At 52.3% G+C, this 20,750-nt stretch overlaps 1 protein-coding gene across 1 annotated transcript; it reads right to left on the bottom strand.

Moving 5' to 3' along the window:
- Positions 1-58: 58 nt before the first annotated feature.
- Positions 59-19,995, bottom strand: LOC149326210 (uncharacterized). The gene is made up of 4 exons (XM_089564498.1): positions 19,962-19,995; positions 19,457-19,536; positions 16,406-17,379; positions 59-122 (listed from the first exon to the last, which is right to left on the bottom strand). Exons 1-4 carry the CDS (start codon positions 19,993-19,995, stop codon positions 59-61), a joined length of 1,152 nt encoding a protein of 383 aa, XP_089420624.1.
- Positions 19,996-20,750: the final 755 nt, after the last annotated feature.

The following is a 20,750-nucleotide window of genomic DNA, read 5'->3' as shown; positions in this document are numbered from 1 at the left end:
TTGAGGGAATTCCGGGCGTAGTGAACCTAATGGACGATGTCCTTGTCTTTGGCTCTACTCAGAAGGAACACGACGAACGGTTGTTTCGCACCTTGGAACGCTTGGCCGAAAATGGTGTGACCCTGAACAAAGAAAAGTGCCAGTTCAGTGTAAAAGAGCTTTGTTTTCTCGGGTGCCGCGTGAGCCAAGATGGCATACGCCCAGATCCGGCGAAGGTTCGAGCAATTGCAGATCTAAAGCCGCCATCGAACGTTGCAGAAATGCGCAGATTTTTAGGTCTTGCTAATCATTGTTCACGATTCATTCCAGACTTGGCTGAGCAAACGACGCCTTTGCGTCAACTGCTGCAAAAGAACACTGAGTGGGTCTGGGCAGCGCCTCAGCAGATAGCTTTTGATAACGTGAAGAGTGCTATCTGCTCAGATAGGTGTATGGCTAAGTTTGATGCACAACGTCCAACGATTATTTCTGCAGATGCTTCGTCGTACGGCCTAGGAGCAGTTTTACTGCAAGTACAACCGAATAAAGAAAAGCGGCCAGTTGTTTTCGTCTCAAGGTCATTGACACCAACTGAAATGCGCTATGCGCAAATTGAAAAGGAGACTTTAGCTATAACATGGGCCGCGGAACGTCTCGAAAGCTATGTGCGTGGACTGCATATTACTGTGGAAACAGACCACAAACCGTTGGTTACTTTGCTAGGAAAGACGCCACTTGATCTGGTTCCGCCTCGCATTCAAAGGTTCAGAATGCGGCTAATGCGGTTCAGCTTTGAGGTGCAGTATGTCCCGGGCAAAAATCTCGAAATAGCTGATGCACTCTCCAGAGCACCAGTGGCAGGCCAAAAGACGAAGAACTTTCTTTCGGTCGATGAAGTCAACTGTTACGTTGCCGGCGTGTTATCTGAGTTGAGCGAGTCGCAGCACTTCGGGCTAGTAGCCGAAGAACAGGCGAAGGACGAGACTTGTCGTACGTTGTGTCGCTACGTCCGTGAGGGGTGGCCTAGTCTACCTTCGTTATCGGCCGTTTTGAGGCCCTATTGGCAGGATCGCGCCGTTTTGAGCGTATGTAAAGGTGTCCTCATGCACGGCACTCGCATTGTTGTGCCACACTGCCTTAGAAGCAGAATGTTAAAACTGCTTCATGAGGGCCACCAGGGGGTTGTAAGGTGTAGAGCAAGGGCAAGGGAGTCTGTGTGGTGGCCAGGCTTAAGCGCTCAGCTTGCGGTATTCATTGCCGACTGCCGCACGTGTTCCTAATTTCGCTTCCAGCCGTGCGAGCCAATGATCCCGACCGAGACACCTTTTCGGCCATGGCAAAGGGTTGCCGTAGATATCTGCCATGTGAAAGGCTGTAACTACTTGCTCATAGTTGATTACTTATCTCGATTTCCAGAATTGTGTCCGCTGACCTCTCTTAGCAGCACAGCAGTTATTTATCATCTCAAGAAAGTGTTTTCTACCCACGGTATACCGTAAACGCTGGTAACCGATAACGGTGCTCAATTTGTCAGCCAGGAGTTCAGCCAGTTCGCGAACTGTTATGGATTCAAACGTGTGACGTGTAGCCCTAGGTACCCGCAGGCAAATGGGGAGGTAGAAAGAATGGTAAAAACTGTGAAAGAGCTGTTGCTAAAATCTATTGACCTACATCTGGCTTTGTTAGCATACAGGGACACGCCGGGACCCCCTAGGAAAAACGCCAGCAGAGCTACTCATGGGGCGGCGCCTTCGCACTACCTTGCCTCTCCACCCAAAGCAGCTGGCACCAAAGACCCCCAATCTCAAAGAAGCACGGGAAAAAGACGCAGCTTTCAGGGAGACTCAGCGGCAAAATTATGATCGCCGGCATGCTGCCCGACATATGTTCCCGTTGGTGCCAGGTGATTCTGTTTGGGTCAAGGACTACAGGCGAAAAGGTGTGGTGCTTCAGCGCGCAAAGCGGCCACGCTCGTATATTGTGGTTTTGGAGAGCGGGGGCCAGATTGAACGAAACCGGCGAGCGCTAATCAAGCAGGCGCCAAACAGAGGCTCGGAATCCAGGGACGGGGAGTATGAATTTCTGTCTAGCCTAGATGGTACAGAGGAGAACGGAAACTCTGTTTCCATTGCACAAACTGTCCCAGACGGTCCCGAGGAGAACGGAACGGAAGCTCTCCGAAGTGATCCGTTGCAGCCGCCGCCGGAAACCTCTTCGCCTGCGGTACAGGGTGAACATGTCACACGTTTTGGTCGAAAAGTAAGAAAGCCGGAACGGTACGGTATTTGTGAATGCCACTCATGGAACCGCTTACATTGAATAGTGGTTGTATTTCGTTTTACAAGTTGCTGCTTTAGTTTTCTCAAAGGGAAAGGGAAGATGTGGTGTTATCAATCCTCGTGTGATAGTATCTATCGTAGCAAGTGCACGTGTACTCTTGTGATGCTCGGCGCATGCGTGACGTACTCCGTGTCTGTATATATATACTTGTCAGGTTGGAATGAACGGGGCTTTTTCTTTTGGGCGTGGGCCTGGGGGCCACGCACTAGTCCTCACCGATGTGTCGTCCTGCGAAACACTACAATTTTTCTACTGCAGACAGTGAATCGTTTAAGAGGAGTTGATCTTCAGGGCTAGAAATTTCTTGATAAAGTATGCAATCGTCTGCGAAAAGCCGTATTTTAACATACGTTGTTTACTATGCCATTACTAAATACTAGAAAGAAAAAGGGACCCAAGACTGAGCCCTGCGGAATACCGGATTCTACTGGGACAGCATCAGAGAGGACACCATCAACAACCACACTTTGGCGTCTGTGCGAAAGATAGGCTTCGATCCATGAGAGTAGGCACTCGTGTTTCAGTATAGGTTTTAACTTCTGCAATAATTTTTGATGAGACACACGATCGAATGCTTTCTCGAAATCAAGAAAAACAATACCAACTTTATTATGCCTATCTAGTGCTGCCGCTAAATCGTGGACTGTTGCAATAAGCTGTGTTACTGTGGAGAGACCGCGACGGAACCCGTGCTGGCGGTTATCAAGAATGTGGTTCTCCTCGAGAAAGTTAGTCAAGTGTTTTAGATGATGTGTTCAAGCAATTTTACTGAAGTGCCCAAAAGAGAAATTGGCCTGTAGGAAGAAGGTGCTGATTTTGTTCAATATCAAGTATTAGGTGTGCGGCTAGCATGCAGTTCCAATTCCCATGCACTCTTAATCCTTCGGCCATAAAATGTCACCCACAAACAGGGCTTTCTTGTCGCATATGCGTGGTGCGCCAGTTTGTCAACAAATTACCGCTGTGAGTTTAACTGAGTCGCAGCGCCAACAAAAAACAAAATTTGTCATGGTTTATGCAACCTGGTGCAAAAAAAACGTACTTTTGCTCAAATTATCAAAGCTTGAATAAGTATTAGCAGCGAATCCAGCTTTCATGAATTCTGAGGTCCGAAGTCACGTTCATTCGGTAGCTCTCCCCGCGTGTGACAGCGTTGCGTAGGCGTTTGGCTAAGTGTGAATGAATGTATTAAAATCCCGCATATTTTCCTATGATTAAGGTAGATAGCAAAAGCAGAAAGACACTAGGGTAAACCCTTTACCCCCCCCCCCCCCTTGATCCCTATGATATGCGTGCGGAAAGAGCAACTGAAATCGGTAGCGGTCGTGCTTACATCCTGTGCATGAAATGTGTTTAATGGAAACTAGAGCAAGCTCAGCGCAAGGAGTTGATCGAAAACACGCGCTTCGTCGGGACAACGTTCAGTCTGCACCACTGATTCAAATCAATAAATCCACATTCCTGCGCCTAAAAATATCATAGATGATAGCGCACGTAAAAGACGGCAACAAACGACACGCCTGCGCAGAAATCTGGTTAGAAGTGCCGGTTTCCAGTCCGTACGCTACCTGGCCGACTACTCCGCAGGAAAAATCCTTGCTGTTTGCAATACTATTCCAGGATGGATGGATAGGAGCGCCCCCTTTGAAACGGGGTGGTGGCAATTGCCACCATGCTCAGCTTTTATTTATTTATTATTATTTTTTTTGTTTACTGTGTTGGCAATGCTCATTAAGATTCTCCATCACCTTTGCCTACGGTTTCCTACAATTCTAACCCTATGCCACATCTCTGCTTTTCAGCCACCAATCCTCCAGAATTTCCCTGAGCAGCGCCGCCGCACCAGCGGCTCGGTGGAGCAGCGTCGCCGCTGCGGTGCCAGCGTTTAGAATCCTGAGCCAGCAGAATATCATCATTGAAAAACGTAGCGCGAAAAACGAGACACAGAAAACGTGAAGACAGGACACGAGCGCTAATGATCAATATCATCACGGTGGGCACAAACAACGCGACAGACGCGCACTGCCTCGCCGCACTTACATCCAAATGAACGGAAAAAAACTCGGAGATGTCACGTTAACGACTAACTGCGCGCAAGATAACCGCAGTACTGTCTGGTAGAGGGAAGATGTGAGTAGTGACGCACAGCACATACCCTCATACGTTATGATGAAGCAATACAACGACATAAGCGAACACGTAAACATGCATTCTACGCGCGGCGTCGGCGCGACCCGCAGTCCATCGGTCCGCGCGCGCCGATAGATGGCGACTGGTGTCGAGAGTAGGGGCGCGCCAGCAGCCTGCGTGTGAGGTAAAAAAATCTGTAAGGAAACTGCTGAACCAGTGATTTTTACCAGTAAGGAAATTAGTTTTCCTCGCGATTCTGCACTTGCTCTTGCCTCATTGCGACGTGCTGCAGATTTTTTTTTCGCTCTTCAGTTCTCGTGTCTGGTTGGGAGCAATCTTTGGCGCGTTATGTCCTTTCCGATTTGCACCCTGAGCAGATGTCTGGCGGTAGACGTTGGTGCTTCGCATACCTTGTGCTCGTGGCTTCCGTTGAATTTTTGTCGTGGAATTTTAAACTCTTAGCGGATGCTTCGTGTTTGGTGTTATCCTGTGATAGTCCGGCATCTCGTCGAACCAGCTGTTGAACGTAGTGCAAGAACTCACTTATCGTTCCGCGGCGGAGATCATGGAATGCTGCCAGCGTGGGCTTTGCACTGTCCGATCGCACACCCTAAATGAGCCAGTCCACCCCATCGTCGTCGGAAACTCCATGTGAGCCACGTTTGATGTGTTGGACACGGGCCTACATGTGGTCAGTCATGGTCTCGTTGCATTCTTGCGTCTACTGAAGCAACCCACCGGCAAAATAGTAGTGGTTTATCGAACTCTTCCTTCAGCGCTGTCACCCAGGTCGTCTTACTCGATTGTGTGTGGTTTGATGCTACGATGATGCGTGTCCTCGGAGTGGAGATATTGTCACGTTGTAGTGACGGCAGTCCAGTGGTCAGGAAGACACCAGCCAGTCTTGGAAACGAAGATCTTTATTTGGGCTGACTTGCGCCCGCAAAATAACTGAATCACTCGGCGGCGGCGCAAGCTACAAACGTGCTTGTCGGTCGTCGAACTACGAATGTCCGCCGCTCGCGGCATCGCTCAATTTAAAGCCGGCAAGGAAACTTCCAGGTAACAGGTCAAGATCATCTACGGTAATCTGGAAAAACCTAGATGCAGCCTTTCATGGCTGCGAATAGTCGAGATTAGTCTGGTCGCTTCTCGCGTTACGAACAAAAGTGATCACGACCCTTTCCTGCTGCCTTGAGCGTGAACGAACAAACACTGCAATGATACGTGGCATTACCCCCCTTCCAAAGAAGCATCGTCTCGATGCATTAAAATGAAAATAAACACGGACAATGAAAACTTCGAGTCCTTTAGCGTTCATAATATTGTCACGTTGTAGTGACGGCAGTCCAGCGGTCAGGAAGACAACAACCAGTCTTGGAAACGAAGCTCTTTATTTGGGCTGACTTGCGCCCTCAAAAGAACTGAATCACTCGGCGGCGGCGTAAGCAACAAACGTGCTCGTCGGTCGTCGATCTACGAATGCCCGCAGCTCGCGGCATCGCTCAATTTAAAGCCGGCAAAGAAACTTCCAGATAGCAGGACAAGATCATCTACAGTAATCTGGAAAAGCCTAGATGCAGCCTTTCATGGCTGCGATCAATCGAGATTAGACTGGTCGCTTCTCGCGTCACGAACAAAAAATGATAACAGCCCTTTCCTGCAGCCTTGGGCGTGAACGAACAAACACTACAATGATACGTGGCATCACCCCCCTTCCAAAGAAGCATCGTCTCGATGCTTTAAAATGAAAATAAACACGGAAAATTAAACTTCGAGTCCTTTAGCGTTCATAATATGGCTTCAGGCGTACGACATGTACGACTTCCGGGCGTGGGCGGCGTCTCTGAGATGCTGTCGTGGCGTCGGGGATGACTTCATAGTCGAGGTCACCGATGCGACGGAGAACCCTGTACGGGCCAAATTAGCGTCGCAGCAACTTTTCGCTCAATCCACGGCGGCGAACTGGCGTCCATATCCAAACCCGATCGCCTGGCTTGTAATGCGTGTCTCGTCGGCGCAGATTGTAGCGTCGGGCGTCGGTGTGCTGCTGGTCTTGAATGCGAAGCCGCGCAAGTCTTCGGGCTTCCTCGGCGCGATGAAGGTAGGCGGCGACGTCGAGGTTGTCTTCGTCGGAAACGTGCGGGAGCATTGCGTCGAGTGTTGTCGTGGGCTTCCTGCCGTATACCAGCTGGAATGGGGTAAACCTGGTTGTCTCCTGGACGGCAGTATTATAAGCAAAGATCACGTAGGGCAGAATGGAGTCCCACGTCTTGTGTTCGGCGTCGATGTACATGGAGAGCATGTCTGCAATGGTCTTGTTCAGACGCTCTGTGAGTCCGTTGGTTTGTGGATGATTGGCAGTGGTCCTCCGATGGCTTGTCTGGCTGTAGTTTAAAATGGTTTGCGTCAGCTCCGCTGTAAACGCCGTTCCTCTGTCTGTGATGAGCACTTCCGGGGCGCCGTGTCGCAGGAGAATTTGTTCGACAAAAAATTTTGCGACTTCTGTTGCGTTACCACTAGGCAACGCTTTTGCTTCGGCGTAGCGGGTCATGTAGTCGGCGGCCACGATGATCCACTTGTTTCCTGATGAAGAGGTCGGAAAGGGGCCAAGGAGGTCCATCCCTATTTGCTGAAAGGGCTTAGTTGGCGGTGGTATGGGGTTCAGGAGTCCGGCTGGTCTAGTCGGAGGCGTTGTGCGTCGCTGACACTCACGGCACGTTTTCACGTAATGGGAAACGTCGGTAGCTAGCCGTGGCTAATAGTACTTCTCCTGGATGCGGTGCAACGTGCGAGCAATCCCGAGATATCCTGCAGTCGGCTCATCATGACATGCCTGCATAATTTCTTGCCTGAGATTTTTGGGCACGACAATAAGATGCACTGTCCTGTTCGGCGCGAAGTTCTTCTTCAGGAGGACATTATTGTGAAGGACGAAGGACGACAGTTGCCGCTTGAACCCTCTGGGAGGCGATGCGGTCTTGCCTTTCAGATAATCAACTAGGCTTTGCAAGTCAGGAGCCGAGTGCTGCTGCTGCGCGAAACTGCTGGCGCTTATCGGTCCTAAGAAAGCGTCGTCTTCTTCCTCTTCGAGTGCTGCGTCGACAGGAGCTCGTGACAAGCAGTCTGCATCGGAATGCTTGCGGCCAGATTTGTAGACTACAGTTATGTCGAATTCTTGAAGACGCAGGCTCCAACGAGCAAGGCGTCCGGAGGGATCTTTCAAATTGGCCAGCCAGCACAGAGCATGGTGATCGCTCACAACCTTGAATGGTCGTCCGTATAGGTAGGGGCGAAATTTGGACGTGGCCCAAATAATGGCGAGACATTCTTTCTCTGTCGTCGAATAGTTGGCTTCGGCTCTCGACAGTGAACGGCTAGCGTACGCGATAACTTTCTCCTGTCTGCCATTTTTCTGAACGAGGACCGCTCCTAAGCCCACCCCGCTTGCATCGGTATGAACTTCGGTTTCGGCGTTTTCATCAAAGTGTCCGAGCACAGGAGGGGACTGTAAGCGGCGCTTCAACTCGTTGAAAGCTTCCTCTTGTGGCGTTTCCCATTTAAAAGGCACGTCAGCCTTGGTAAGTTGAGTCAAAGGTTCAACGATGCGCGAAAAGTTTTTGACGAATCGTCGGTAATAAGCGCACAATCCAAGGAATCTGCGTATAGCCTTCTTGTCATTAGGCTGTGGAAACTCTGCGATCGCAGCCGTCTTCTGGGGGTCTGGGCGAACTCCATCCTTGCTTACGACGTGACCAAGGAGCAACAGCTCCTCGTAGGCGAAGTGGCACTTCTCTGGTTTCAGTGTAAGGCCTGAAGACTTGATCGTTTCCAGCACTATCAGAAGCCTTCTGAGGTGGTCTTCAAAGTTTGAGGAGAAGACAACAACGTCATCTAAGTAGACTAGGCAAATCTGCCACTTCAAGCCTGCGAGCACCGTATCCATTACTCGCTGGAACGTCGCTGGGGCAGAGCAGAGGCCGAATGGCATCACCTTGAACTCGAAGAGTCCGTCTGGCGTGATGAACGCAGTCTTCTCGCGATCTCTTTCGTCGACTTCAATTTGCCAGTAGCCGCTCTTCAGGTCCATCGATGAGAAGTACTTAGCGTTGCACAGCCGGTCCAGTGTATCGTCGATGCGGGGGAGGGGGTAGACATCCTTCTTCGTAATGTTGTTCAGGCGGCGGTAATCGACGCAAAAGCGAAGGGTGCCGTCTTTCGTTTTCACTAGGACGACCGGTGCTGCCCAGGGGCTCCTCGATGGCTGTATGACGTCGTCACAAAGCATTTGCTCAACTTGCTTGCGGATAGCTTGGCGTTCTAGCGGTGATACGCGGTAGGGGCTCTGTCGGAGTGGTCGTGCGTGTTCGTCTGTGACAATACGGTGCTTGGCAAGCCGGGTTCGTCGCACATTCGATGCTGATGAGAAGCAATCGGTATACCTTTGAAGAAGACTGCGTATTTGGTCTTGTCTGCACCGGGGTAATGCCGGGTTGATGTCGAACGTGGGTTGATGGCCTTGGTCAGATGGTTCTGAGGGTTGGTCGGGTAGGGCAAATACGTCTCTGATGTCTGCCAGCTCGTCGAGGAAAGCGATCGTCGTACCTTTGTTTAGATGCCGGCATTCTTCCGTGAAGTTGGTTAGCAACACCTGGGCTTGGCCATTTCGGATTTCTGCGACTCCCCTCGCGACGCCCAATCCTCGATCCAGGAGTAACTGGGTGTTCTTCTCGATAACGCCTTCGGCATTTTCGATGTCTCCAGTACCTATGCCGACAAGAACACTTGATCGGGGCGGCACGCTCAATGCTTCATAGAGGACGTTTAAGGAAACGTGATGAGTCGCGCCCGTTGGAACAGGTACGGCTTTTTCCGTGGAAAGCTTGAGAGACTTAGATCGAAGGTCGATGATCGCCCGATGTTCGTTCAGGAAGTCCATTCCCAAAATCACGTCTCTCGAGCATTGCTGTAGGATCAGGAAAGTTGTCGCATAGGTTCTCCTATTTACAGTAACTCTCGCGGTGCAGCGTCCTGACGGCGTAATCAGGTTGCCACCTGCGGTGCGGATCAGCGGGCCATCCCAGGTTGTTGTTACCTTCCTGAGTCGGACAGCGAGTGGGCCACTCATGACAGAGCAGTCAGCTCCCTTGTCCACCAAGGCAGTAATCGCGTGACCGTCGACCGTAACTTCAAGCTCACTTGTTCGCGTTCTCGTATTGTACGTTGTCTTCGGTGTCCGATCTCGGCTTCGTCGAGTAGTGAGGCTGCGGTGGGCGTACTGCGACGTTACTTCACTGGGCAGCGGTAAAAGCTTCAAGTCTGGCCGCGTCGTCGTCGTCGTCGTCGGTGTCGTCGTCGTCGGTGTCGTCGTCGTCGGTGTCGTCGTCGTCGGTGTCGTCGTCGTAGTTGAGGCATGGTCTTGAGTACTCGTCGATGGAGGATCTTTGTCATTGCGCTTAGAAGCAACCTCACCTCCAGAGGCTGCTTTATTTAGTTTAACCTTCGGGGGCTGGGGGAGCGTCCACGCACGGCGTAACCTCGGCTAGGAGAAACAAAGCGCGGGGACGATGGCGACGGGGAACGTGATAGGCGGCTCGGCGATGAGTATTCTTCCCGACGTAAAAACTCCTCGATTTCGGCTGGTCGCTGGCCGGGTCGGGGTCGTGGAGCGTCGTAAGAGAACCCTGGGATGCCCAGTCTTCTGTATGGGCAGTGCCGGAGGACGTGAACGGCTTCACCACAGTGGAAGCATAGTGGGCGGCGCTGGTCGGGAGTTCTCCACTCGTCGCATTTCCTCGGCTGCGCGCGTCGCTCGTAGGACGGGCGGGTTGGGGCGAGTGGGCGGCGGTCCAACGCAGCTGGCTGAGGGCGATAGGGGCTTGGGTCCCGTCGTCGAGGTGCAGGACGGAGCAGAGCTGCGGCGTAAGTCATGGCTTGGGGCTGCAGAGGCTGCGTGGGTGTCGGCGTCACACCCAAGGCCTGTTGAACTTCGTCCCGGATTACGTCAGTAAGTGATGTAACCTGCGGCTGCGTTCCATTTGGCAGCAATCGTCGGAGCTCTTCTCGTACAACTTGGCGAATAACCTCCCGCAGGTTATCGTTGTTAGCGGCGTCCACGCAGTTTGCTGAAAAAACGCGCTGCTGGCGCTCATATTGGCGGGCTCGGGCGTCAAGAGTTTTTTCCATCGTGGAGGCCTCTTCTATGAATTCCGCCACGGTTTTCGGTGGGTTCCGTACGAGGCCGGCAAAGAGTTGTTCTTTAACTCCTCGCATAAGCAGCTTGACCTTTTCTTCTTCCTTCATGTTCGAGTCGGCACGCCGGAAGAGACGCTTCATCTCCTCAGTGTACACTGCAACGGTCTCGTTTGGGTGTTGTATGCGAGACTGTAGCAGCTGCTGGGCTCTCTCCTTTCTCACGACGTTTGTGAAAGTCTTGAGAAGCTGCTCTTTGAAGGTTTCCCAATTCGCGAGGCTGGCTTCCTCATTCTCAAACCAGACTCTTGCTGGTCCCTCCAGGGCAACGAAGACGTACCTAAATTTCATGACATCGTCCCAGTTGTTAAAGACAGCCACACGGTCGAACTGCTCCAGCCATTCTTCGGGGTCGCCACCAGGCGAAGCGCCGAAGGTTGGTGGTACCCGAGGCTGCTGCAGAATGATTGGGGTCGTCGTCTGGGGCAAGCTCATGGTGGACGTTGCTGCTGGCTTTCGCTTCCGGGTAGGGTCCCGCAGAGTCCCGAACTCAGGTGCGTCCCCTAGCAGACGTCGGCTTGCGCGGTGGACTGTAGTCAGGTCTTGCGGTGAATGACTTAGAGGGCTTGCGTCACGACTTGTAGGGGGTGTCCGGAACATGAAAGGCTACCCAGCACCTCCACCAGATGTCACGTTGTAGTGACGGCAGTCCAGCGGTCAGGAAGACACCAACCAGTCTTGGAAACGAAGCTCTTTATTTGGGCTGACTTGCGCCCTCAAAAGAACTGAATCACTCGGCGGCGGCGTAAGCAACAAACGTGCTCGTCGGTCGTCGATCTACAAATGCCCGCAGCTCGCGGCATCGCTCAATTTAAAGCCGGCAAAGAAACTTCCAGATAGCAGGACAAGATCATCTACAGTAATCTGGAAAAACCTAGATGCAGCCTTTCATGGCTGCGATCAATCGAGATTAGACTGGTCGCTTCTCGCGTCCCGAACAAAAAATGATAACAGCCCTTTCCTGCAGCCTTGAGCGCGAACGAACAAACACTACAATGATACGTGGCAATATGGCTTCAGGCGCACGACATGTACGACTTCCGGGCGTGTGCGGCGTCGCTGAGATGCTGTCGTGCCATCGGGGATGACTTCATAGTCGAGGTCACCGATGCGACGGAGAACCTTGTACGGGCCAAAGTAGCGTCGCAGCAACTTTCGCTCAATCCACGGCGGCGCGAACTCGATCACCTGGCTTGTAATGCGTTTCTCGTCGGCGCAGATTGTAGCGTCGGGCGTCAGTGTGCTGCTGGTCTTGAATTCGAAGCCGCGCAAGTCTTCGGGCTTCCCCGGCACGATGAAGGTAGGCGGCGACGTCGAGATTGTGTTCGTCGGAAACGTGCGGGAGCATTGCGTCGAGTGTTGTCGTGGGCTTCCTGCCATATACCAGCTGGAATGGGGTAAACCTGGTTGTCTCCTGGACGGCAGTATTATAAGCGAAGATCACGTAGGGCAGAATGGAGTCCCACGTCTTGTGTTCGGCGTCGATGTACATGGAGAGCATGTCTGCAATGGTCTTGTTCAGACGCTCTGTGAGTCCGTTGGTTTGTGGATGATAGGCAGTGGTCCTCCGATGGCTTGTCTGGCTGTAGTTTAAAATGGTTTGCGTCAGCTCCGCTGTAAACGCCGTTCCTCTGTCTGTGATGAGCACTTCCGGGGCGCCGTGTCGCAGGAGAATTTGTTCGACAAAAAATTTTGCGACATCTGTTGCGGTACCACTAGGCAACGCTTTTGCTTCGGCGTAGTGGGTCATGTAGACGGTGGCCACGATGATCCACTTGTTTCCTGATGAAGAGGTCGGAAAGGGGCCGAGGAGGTCCATCCCGATTTGCTGAAAGGGCTTAGTTGGCGGTGGTATGGGGTTCAGGAGTCCGGCTGGTCTAGTAGGAGGCGTTTTGCGTCGCTGACACTCACGGCACGTTTTCACGTAATGGGAAACGTCGGTAGCTAGCCGCGGCCAATAGTACTTCTCCTGGATGCGGTGCAACGTGCGAGCCATCCCGAGATGCCCTGCAGTCGGCTCATCATGACATGCCTGCGTAATTTCTTGCCTAAGATTCTTGGGCACGACAAGAAGATGTACTGTCCTGTTGGGCGCGAAGTTCTTCTTCAGGAGGACATTATTGTGAAGGACCAAGGACGACACTTGACGCTTGAACCCCCGGAGAGGCTAGGTTTTGCAACTAGGATCAACTAGGCTTTGCAACTCAGGATCCGAGCGCTGCTGCTGCGCGAAACTGCTGGCACTTACCGGTCCTAGGAAAGCATCGTCGTCTTCCTCTTCCGGTGCTGCGTCTACGGGGGCTCGCGATAGGCAGTCTGCATCGGAATGTTTGCGGCCGGATTTGTAGACTACAGTTATGTCGAATTCTTGAAGACGCAGGCTCCAACGAGCAAGGCTGCCGGAGGGATCTTTCAAATTGGCCAGCCAGCAGAGAGCATGTGATCGCTCACAACCTTGAATGGTCGTCCGTATAGGTAGGGGCGAAATTTCGACGTGGCCCAAATAATGGCGAGACATTCTTTCTCTGTCGTCGAATAGTTGGCTTCGGCTCTCGACAGTGAACGGCTAGCGTACGCGATAACTTTCTCCTGTGTGCCATTTTTCTGAACGAGGACCGCTCCTAAGCCCACACTCCTTGCATCGGTATGAACTTCGGTTTCGGCGTTTTCATCAAAGTGCCCGAGCACAGGAGGGGACTGTAAGCGGCGCTTCAGCTCGTTGAAAGCTTCCTCTTGCGGCCTTTTCCATTTAAAAGGCACGTCAGCCTTGGTAAGTTGGGTCAAAGGCTCAGCGATGCGCGAAAAGTTCTTGACGAATCGCCGGTAATAAGCGCACAATCCAAGGAATCTGCGTATAGCTTTCTTGTCACTAGGCTGTGGAAACTCTGCGATCGCAGCCGTCTTCTGGGGGTCTGGGCGAACTCCATCCTTGCTTACGACGTGGCCAAGCAGCTTCTCGTAGGCGAAGTGGCACTTCTCTGGTTTCAGTGTCAGGCCTGACGACTTGATCGTTTCCAGCACTATCCGAAGCCTTCTGAGGTGGTCTTCAAACTTTGAGGAGAAGACAACAACGTCATCTAAGTAAACGAGGCAAATCTGCCACTTCAAGCCTGCGAGCACCGTATCCATTACTCGCTGGAACGTCGCTGGTGCAGAGCAGAGGCCGAATGGCATCACCTTGAACTCGAAGAGTCCGTCTGGCGTGATGAACGCAGTCTTCTCGCGATCTCTTTCGTCGACTTCAATTTGCCAGTAGCCGCTCTTCAGGTCCATCGATGAGAAGTACTTAGCGTTGCATAGCCGATCCAATGTGTCGTCGATGCGCGGGAGGGGGTAGACATCGTAATGCTGTTCAGGCGGCGGTAATCGACGCAGAAGCGAAGGGTGCCGTCTTTCTTTTTCACTAGGACAACTGGTGCTGCCCATGGGCTCCTTGATGGCTGGATGACGTCGTCACGTAGCATTTCCTCAACTTGCTTGCGAATAGCTTGGCGTTCTAGCGGCGATACGCGATAGGGGCTCTGTCGCAGTGGTCGGGCGTGTTCGTCTGTGACAATGCGGTGCTTCAAGCCGGGTTCTTCGCACATTCGATGCTGATGAGAAGCAATCGCTGTACTTTTGAAGAAGACTGCGTATTTGGTCTTGTCTGCTACGTGGTAATGCTGGATTGATATCAAACGTTGGTTGATGGCCTTGGTCAGATGGTTCTACGGGTTGGTCGGGTAGGGCAAATATGTCTCAGATGTCTGCCAGCTCGTCGAGGAAAGCTATCGTCGTACCTTTGTTTAGATGCCGGTGTTCTGCGGTGAAGTTGGTTAGCAGCACCTGGGCTTGGCCATTTCGGATTTGGGCGACTCCCTTGCGACGCCCAGTCCTCGATCAAGGAGTAACTGGGTGTTCCCCTCGACGACGCCTTCGGCAGTTTCGACGTCTCCAGTACCGTATTTTCCTGTGTACAAGACGCACCCTTGTATAAGACGCACCTGCCATATATGCAGGGTGTCATTGAAAAAATTGGTATATAAGACGCACCCGTGTATAAGACGCACCCCCATTTACCCAGTTAGGCTAGTGAGGCTTAATTAAACATGCTTATGCGACCATCACGCCATACCAGCCCACGTTTTAGCACAAAAGAAAAAAAAGCGAAAGAACTCTTTGTCCATAACAATTTATTTTTACATAAAACCTTCAAAGTCTTTATCTTCGGATGCGCTATCGAAAAGGCAACGCATCTCAAGCATTCTCTTCGCACTACGTACTTGCAAAGGGTGACTAAAAAAAACATCGGCTTCTCCTGGCTTGTCTTGACAATGGCGAGAAGCGCGACTGTCGCTATGTTTTGTCATTTCACATTACCTTTGCTTGGGGCCTCCGAAACGGCCGCTGGGTTTAAGATCCCGGAAGTGGTCAACCCCGCCGTTTCATGATAAAGTTCACCTAAAAAAGTTGCGCACGGCGGTCCCCGTATTGAAGTATTAACCATGTTACAACCGCGTTATTGGTAGTAATAATTTGTCGGTGGAAAAAGCTTGAACATGAACCTGAGTAATTTCTGAACTTGCAAAAGAAACCGTAAAATTCGCATATAAGACGCACCCTTGTATAGGACGCACCAGCAAGATTTTTCTAAAAGAACCTCGTCTTATACACCGCAAAATACGGTACCTATGCAGGCGAAGACACTTGATCGGGGCGGCACGCTCAGTACTTCGTCAAGGACGTTTAAGGCAACGCGATGAGTCGCTTTCGTCGCTGCAGATATGGCTTTGTCCGTAGAAAGCTTGATCGACTTGGATCGAAGGTCGATGATCGCCCGATGTTCATTCAGGAAGTCCATTCCTAAAATCACGTCTCGCGAGCATTTCTGTAGGACCAGGAAGGTTGTAGCATAGATTCGCCCATTTACTGTAACTCTCGCGGTGCAGCGTCCTGACGGCGTAATAAGGTTACCACCTGCGGTGCGGATCAGCGGGCCATCCCAAGTTGTTGTCACTTTCCTGAGTCGGACAGCGAGTGGCCCGCTCATGACTGAGTAGTCAGCTCCCGTGTCGACCAAGGCAGTAACCGCGTGACCGTCAACCGTAACTTCAAGGTCACTTGTTCGCGTTCTCGTATTGCACGTTGTCTTCGGTGTCCGATCTCGGCTTCGTCGAGTAGTGGGGCTGCGGTGGGCGTACTCCGACGTTACTTCACTGGGCAGCGGTAAAAGCTTCAAGTCTGGCCGCGTCGTCGTCGTCGTCGTCGGTGTTGTCGTCGTCGGTGTTGTCCTCGTCGGTGTTGTCGTCGTAGTCGAGGTATGGTCTTGAGTAATCGTCGATGGAGGATCTTTGTCATTGCGCTTAGAAGCAACCTCACCTCCAGAGGCTGCTTTATTCAGTTTAACCTTCGGGGGCTGGGGGAGCGTCCACGCACGGCGTAACCTCGGTTAGGAGATACAAAGCGTGGTGACGATGGCGACGGAGAACATGACAGGCGGCTCGGCGATGAGCATCCTTCCCGACGCAAAAACTCCTCGATTTCGGCTGGTCGCTGGCCGGGTCGGGGTCGTGGAGCGTCGTAAGAGAACCCTCGGATGCCCAGTCTTCTGTATGGGCAGTGCAGGAGGACGTGACCGGCTTCGCCACAGTGAAAGCATAGTGGGCGCCGCTGTTCGGGAGTTCTCCACTCGTCGCATTTCCTCGGCTGAGTGCGACGCTCGTACGTCGGGCGGGCTGGGGCGAGAGGGCGGCGGTCCAGCGCAGCTGGCTGATGGCGATAGGGGCTTGGGTCCCGTCGTCGAGGGGCAGGACTGCGCACAGCTGCGGCGTAAGTCATGGCTGGGGGCTGCAGAGGCTGCGTGGGTGTCGGCACCACACCCAAGGCCTGTTGAACCTCGTCCCGGATGACGTCGGTGAGCGAAGTAAGCTGCGGCTGCGTTCCCGTTGGCAGCAATCGTCGGAGCTCTTCACGCACAACTTGACGTATAACCTCCCGCAGGTTATCGTTGTTAACGGTGTCCAGGCAGCTGGCTGAGAAAACGCGCTGCTGGCGGTCGTACTGGCGGGCTCGGGCATCGAGAGTTTTTTCCATGGTGGCTGCCTCTTCGGCGAATTCCGCTGCGGTTTTCGGTGGATTCCGTACGAGGCCGGCAAAGAGTTGCTCTTTAACTCCTCGCATAAGCAGCTTTACTTTTTCTTCTTCCTTCATGTTTGCGTCGGCACGCCGGAAGAGACGCTTCATCTCAGTGTACACAGCAACGGTCTCGGTTGGGTGTTGTATGCGAGACTGTAGCAGCTGCTGGGCTCTCTCCTTTCGCACGACGTTCGTGAAGGTCTTTAGAAGCTGTTCCTTGAAGGTTTCCCAGTTCGTGAGGTTAGCTTCTTCATTCTCAAACCAGACTTTTGCTGGTCCCTCCAAGGCGAAGAACACGTATCTAAGTTTCGTGGCATCGTCCCAGTTGTTGAAGATAGCCACACGGTCGAACTGCTCCAGCCATTCTTCGGGGTCGGCGCCAGGCGAAGCGTCGAAGGTTGGTGGCACCCGGGGCTGCTGAAGAATGATTGGAGTCATCGTCTGGGGCAAGCTCATGGTAGACGTTGCTGCTGTCTTTCGCTTCCGGGTAGGGTCCGGCAGAATCCCGAACTCAGGTTCGTCCCCTTGCAGGCGTCGGCTTGCGCGGTGGACTGGACTCAGGTCCTGCGGTAGATGACTCAAAGGGCTGGCGTCACGACTTGTAGGGGGTGTCCGGAACATGGGAGGCTACCCAGCACCTCCACCAGATGTCACATTGTAGTGACGGCAGTCCAGTGGTCAGGAAGACACCAGCCAGTCTTGGAAACGAAGCTCTTTATTTGGGCTGACTTGCGCCCGCAAAATAACTGAATCACTCGTGGCGGCGTAAGCAACAAACGTGCTCGTCGGTCGTCGAACTACGAATGTCCGCCGCTCGCGGCATCGCTCAATTTAAAGCCGGCAAGGAAACTTCCAGATAACAGGTCAAGATCATCTACGGTAATCTGTAAAAACCTAGATGCAGCCTTTCATGGCTGCGAATAGTCGAGATTAGTCTGGTCGCTTCTCGCGTCACGAACAGAAGTGATAACGACCCTTTCCTGCTGCCTTGAGCGTGAACGAACAAACACTCCAATGATACGTGGCAATATTATTCCTGCATTCAAAGTTGCTGCGTCAGTCCATCGACTCCACTGCGATTTTCTAATCTTGAAAGTTGTCGCTTTCAGTTACGGAGTAAGTCGGTAATGTTCCTGCTAAATCCGGCGTTGTCGTGATTTGAAGCGTCGTGCTGGCGTTTAGCGCAATATATGATGTTCCCATTTGTCGTTCTAGGAGTCGAGCCATCATCTGTAATGCAGTGTTGAGCACACGAGCTCTGTCGTTGCACTTATGGATCCGGCTTTTATAGTTCTCGTTTCTGTGCGCGGTGAGTCTGGCGGACTCGAGAGTCCGATTCCGAATGAATCTGCACGCGGGGTTTTCATTCCGAAAGTACCCCGAGGTCGTGTTGCCTGCAACTTGTCTGTGCCGCTTCCAGCTTCGTCCGGTATCGGCGTGGAGAGAGAGAGAGAGAGACAGGGAAAGGCAGGGATGTTAACCAGAAAGGATTCCGGTTGGCTACCCTGCACAGGGGAAGGGAATGAGGGGATTAAAGAGGGAAGAGAGAAGGAACGGGAAATAATCACAGTCTGTCAATCAAGGCAGTCGCTCTCAAAAAGCGAAAGAGTGTCTTGTAAGCCTTTATTTATTTATTTATTGTTTCCTCAAGGGTCCACAGGGGACATTACATGAGGGGTGGGCAAACAAAAAAGTTAATACGACCACGGACCGAGGATCTTGGCCTCTGTGAAAGGGCGAGGGTCCAGGCGGTCCAGAGCACATCGCAGCTTATGTCTTTCGGCTACAAAGGCAGGGCACTCACACAAGATATGGGTGATTGTCTCATCACAGGTGCAGTTCAGGGTCCAATGTCCTGAGGCGACGGTTGCACAACTCTCCAGAGTTCCATGCTGAAAGTGTGAGCTTCAGCCTCAAGGAACGAAGCCCACACGCTGCGTCAGCTCTCGTTACGGGGATATTAACGGGGATTCCGTCATTGTGGGCAGAACGGGCAGCTTCGTCAGCCTGGTGATTGCCATGAATGCCGCAGTGGCCCGGCAGCCACTGGAAAATTATGTCATGCCCTTTCAATGTGGCGTCATGGTACAGCTTGCGGATTTCGGCAACGAGTTGTTCGTGTGACCCACGGCATAGTGCAGTTTGCAGGCCTTGAAGGGCTGCTTTAGAGTCGGTGAAAACTGTCCAGTCATGTGCAGATTCCTGACTAATGAACTGAACTGCAGCCCGTAGGGCAGCTAGTTCTGCACCAGTTGAAGAGGTGAGATAGGTAGTCCTCACCTTCATTAAAATAGAGCTGGCCGGTATCACCACAGACCCAGCAGAGCTTGTTGAAGTCACTGTGCCATCTGTGTAGACATGTATGCGGTGTTTATGGTTAAAATGCAAATGATGCAGTGTCAGTTGCCTGAGAGCAGGCAATGATAAATCAGATTTCTTATTAATTCCAGGAAAAAATAAGGCTGAGGCTTAGCTAAGGTTAAGCCTAGTTAGATGCGAAGCATATTGATGGCTAGGCTTGGTAATACATGGCTTTCCTTGGTTGAATACTTGGTCATTTTAATACAACCACTAGAAGTGTAGCAAGGATTGCCGTGGCAGCTATATACGGGATCATCGGTGAATTCAATGCAGAGTGTACAGAGGCGTCCACTTCCAACCTGAACACCGCTCCGTGCGGCCAGCGCGGCCGGCGCTCCGCGGTGCGCCTCTCGCGGCCGCCTGGGGAAGTATTGCGCGCAAGCGCAGTGACAGCTCTAGGCGGGGCCTTCGCCGCGTCGTCTGCTTCAGCGCGGCGGCTCCGTCAAGCCACGCTCGCTATGCGGTGAAGCGAACTTTGCTCTTGCTATGCGCAATAAAACGACAGTCCGGCACGGCTGTGGAGAGGCGCCGCAGCCGCGCTTGGTTCTGTGTAGCGCGTGGTATATCGGTGGCGTTTGCCCCTGTTCGTGTTTCCTTCCTTTCTTTCTTTCCTTCTTTCTTTCTTGATTTCTTTCTGTATTTCTTTCTTTCTTCCTTTCTTTGTTTCTTTTCTTCTTTCTTCCTTCCTTTCTTTCCTTTTTTCTTTCTCCCAACTTTGAGGCAATGAAAAAAATCATGTGAGTCCGGGGAATAGATTGGCTGATCGCCACCAAGGAGCTGAGTACCTGAGTTGTCGAAATGTCCGCAGAGCTTGGGCATCTCATTCACACATGGACCAAGTTTTGCACGAGAGCCTTAATCGCATGAAAGAAAGAAAGGAAGGAAACAAGAACAGGGGCAAACGCCACCGATATACCACGCGCTACACAGAACCAAGCGCGGCTGCTGCGCCTCTCCACAGCAGTGCCGGACTGTCGTTTTATTGCGCATAGCAAGAGCAAAGTTCGCTTCACCTCATAGCGAGCGTGGCTTGGCGGAGCCGCCGCGCTGAAGCAGACGACGCGGCGAAGGCCCCGCCTAGAGCTGTCACTGCGCTTGCGCGCAATACTTCCCCAGGCGGCCGCGAGAGGCGCACCGCGGAGCGCCGGCCTAGGGTGCCTCGATGCCCAGCGCTGCGCCGTACAGGGTGGAGACACGACCTTCGTGGGCGCCATCTTGGGGCAAGCGCTGAAATGCGGGCCTACGGAGCGTCGGCCGGTATCCCTCTTTAGAACGCGCTTTCGCTAGCAGGCTGAGCTGTATAAGGTTTCTGCATATATGCTCACAGTTCTGAGCACTTTTTGCTTAGTGATATAAATGAGAAAAGAGCTAGCCTGTGCTTACAAGCGCAGCTTTTAGAGCAAATGACCACTGTGCAGCTAGGACAGCACTTACTTTTTGGCCGTCTCAGATGCTCAAAGCGGTTATTTTAACTGCAGTGACTGCTTTACAGAGCAATGCCTTTTGTACTGCCAGAGCATGACGGAGTTTATAAGGTGCATGACATGCAAAAGGCTTTAACTGCGTCTGTTGAT

This window comes from Amblyomma mixtum, chromosome 10 (assembly GCF_055824585.1).
Source record: "Amblyomma mixtum isolate Tamu chromosome 10, ASM5582458v1, whole genome shotgun sequence".
Lineage (NCBI taxonomy): Eukaryota > Metazoa > Arthropoda > Arachnida > Ixodida > Ixodidae > Amblyomma > Amblyomma mixtum.
The sequence above is the reverse complement of the archived record's forward strand: the minus strand, read 5'-3'. Positions and strand labels throughout refer to the sequence as shown.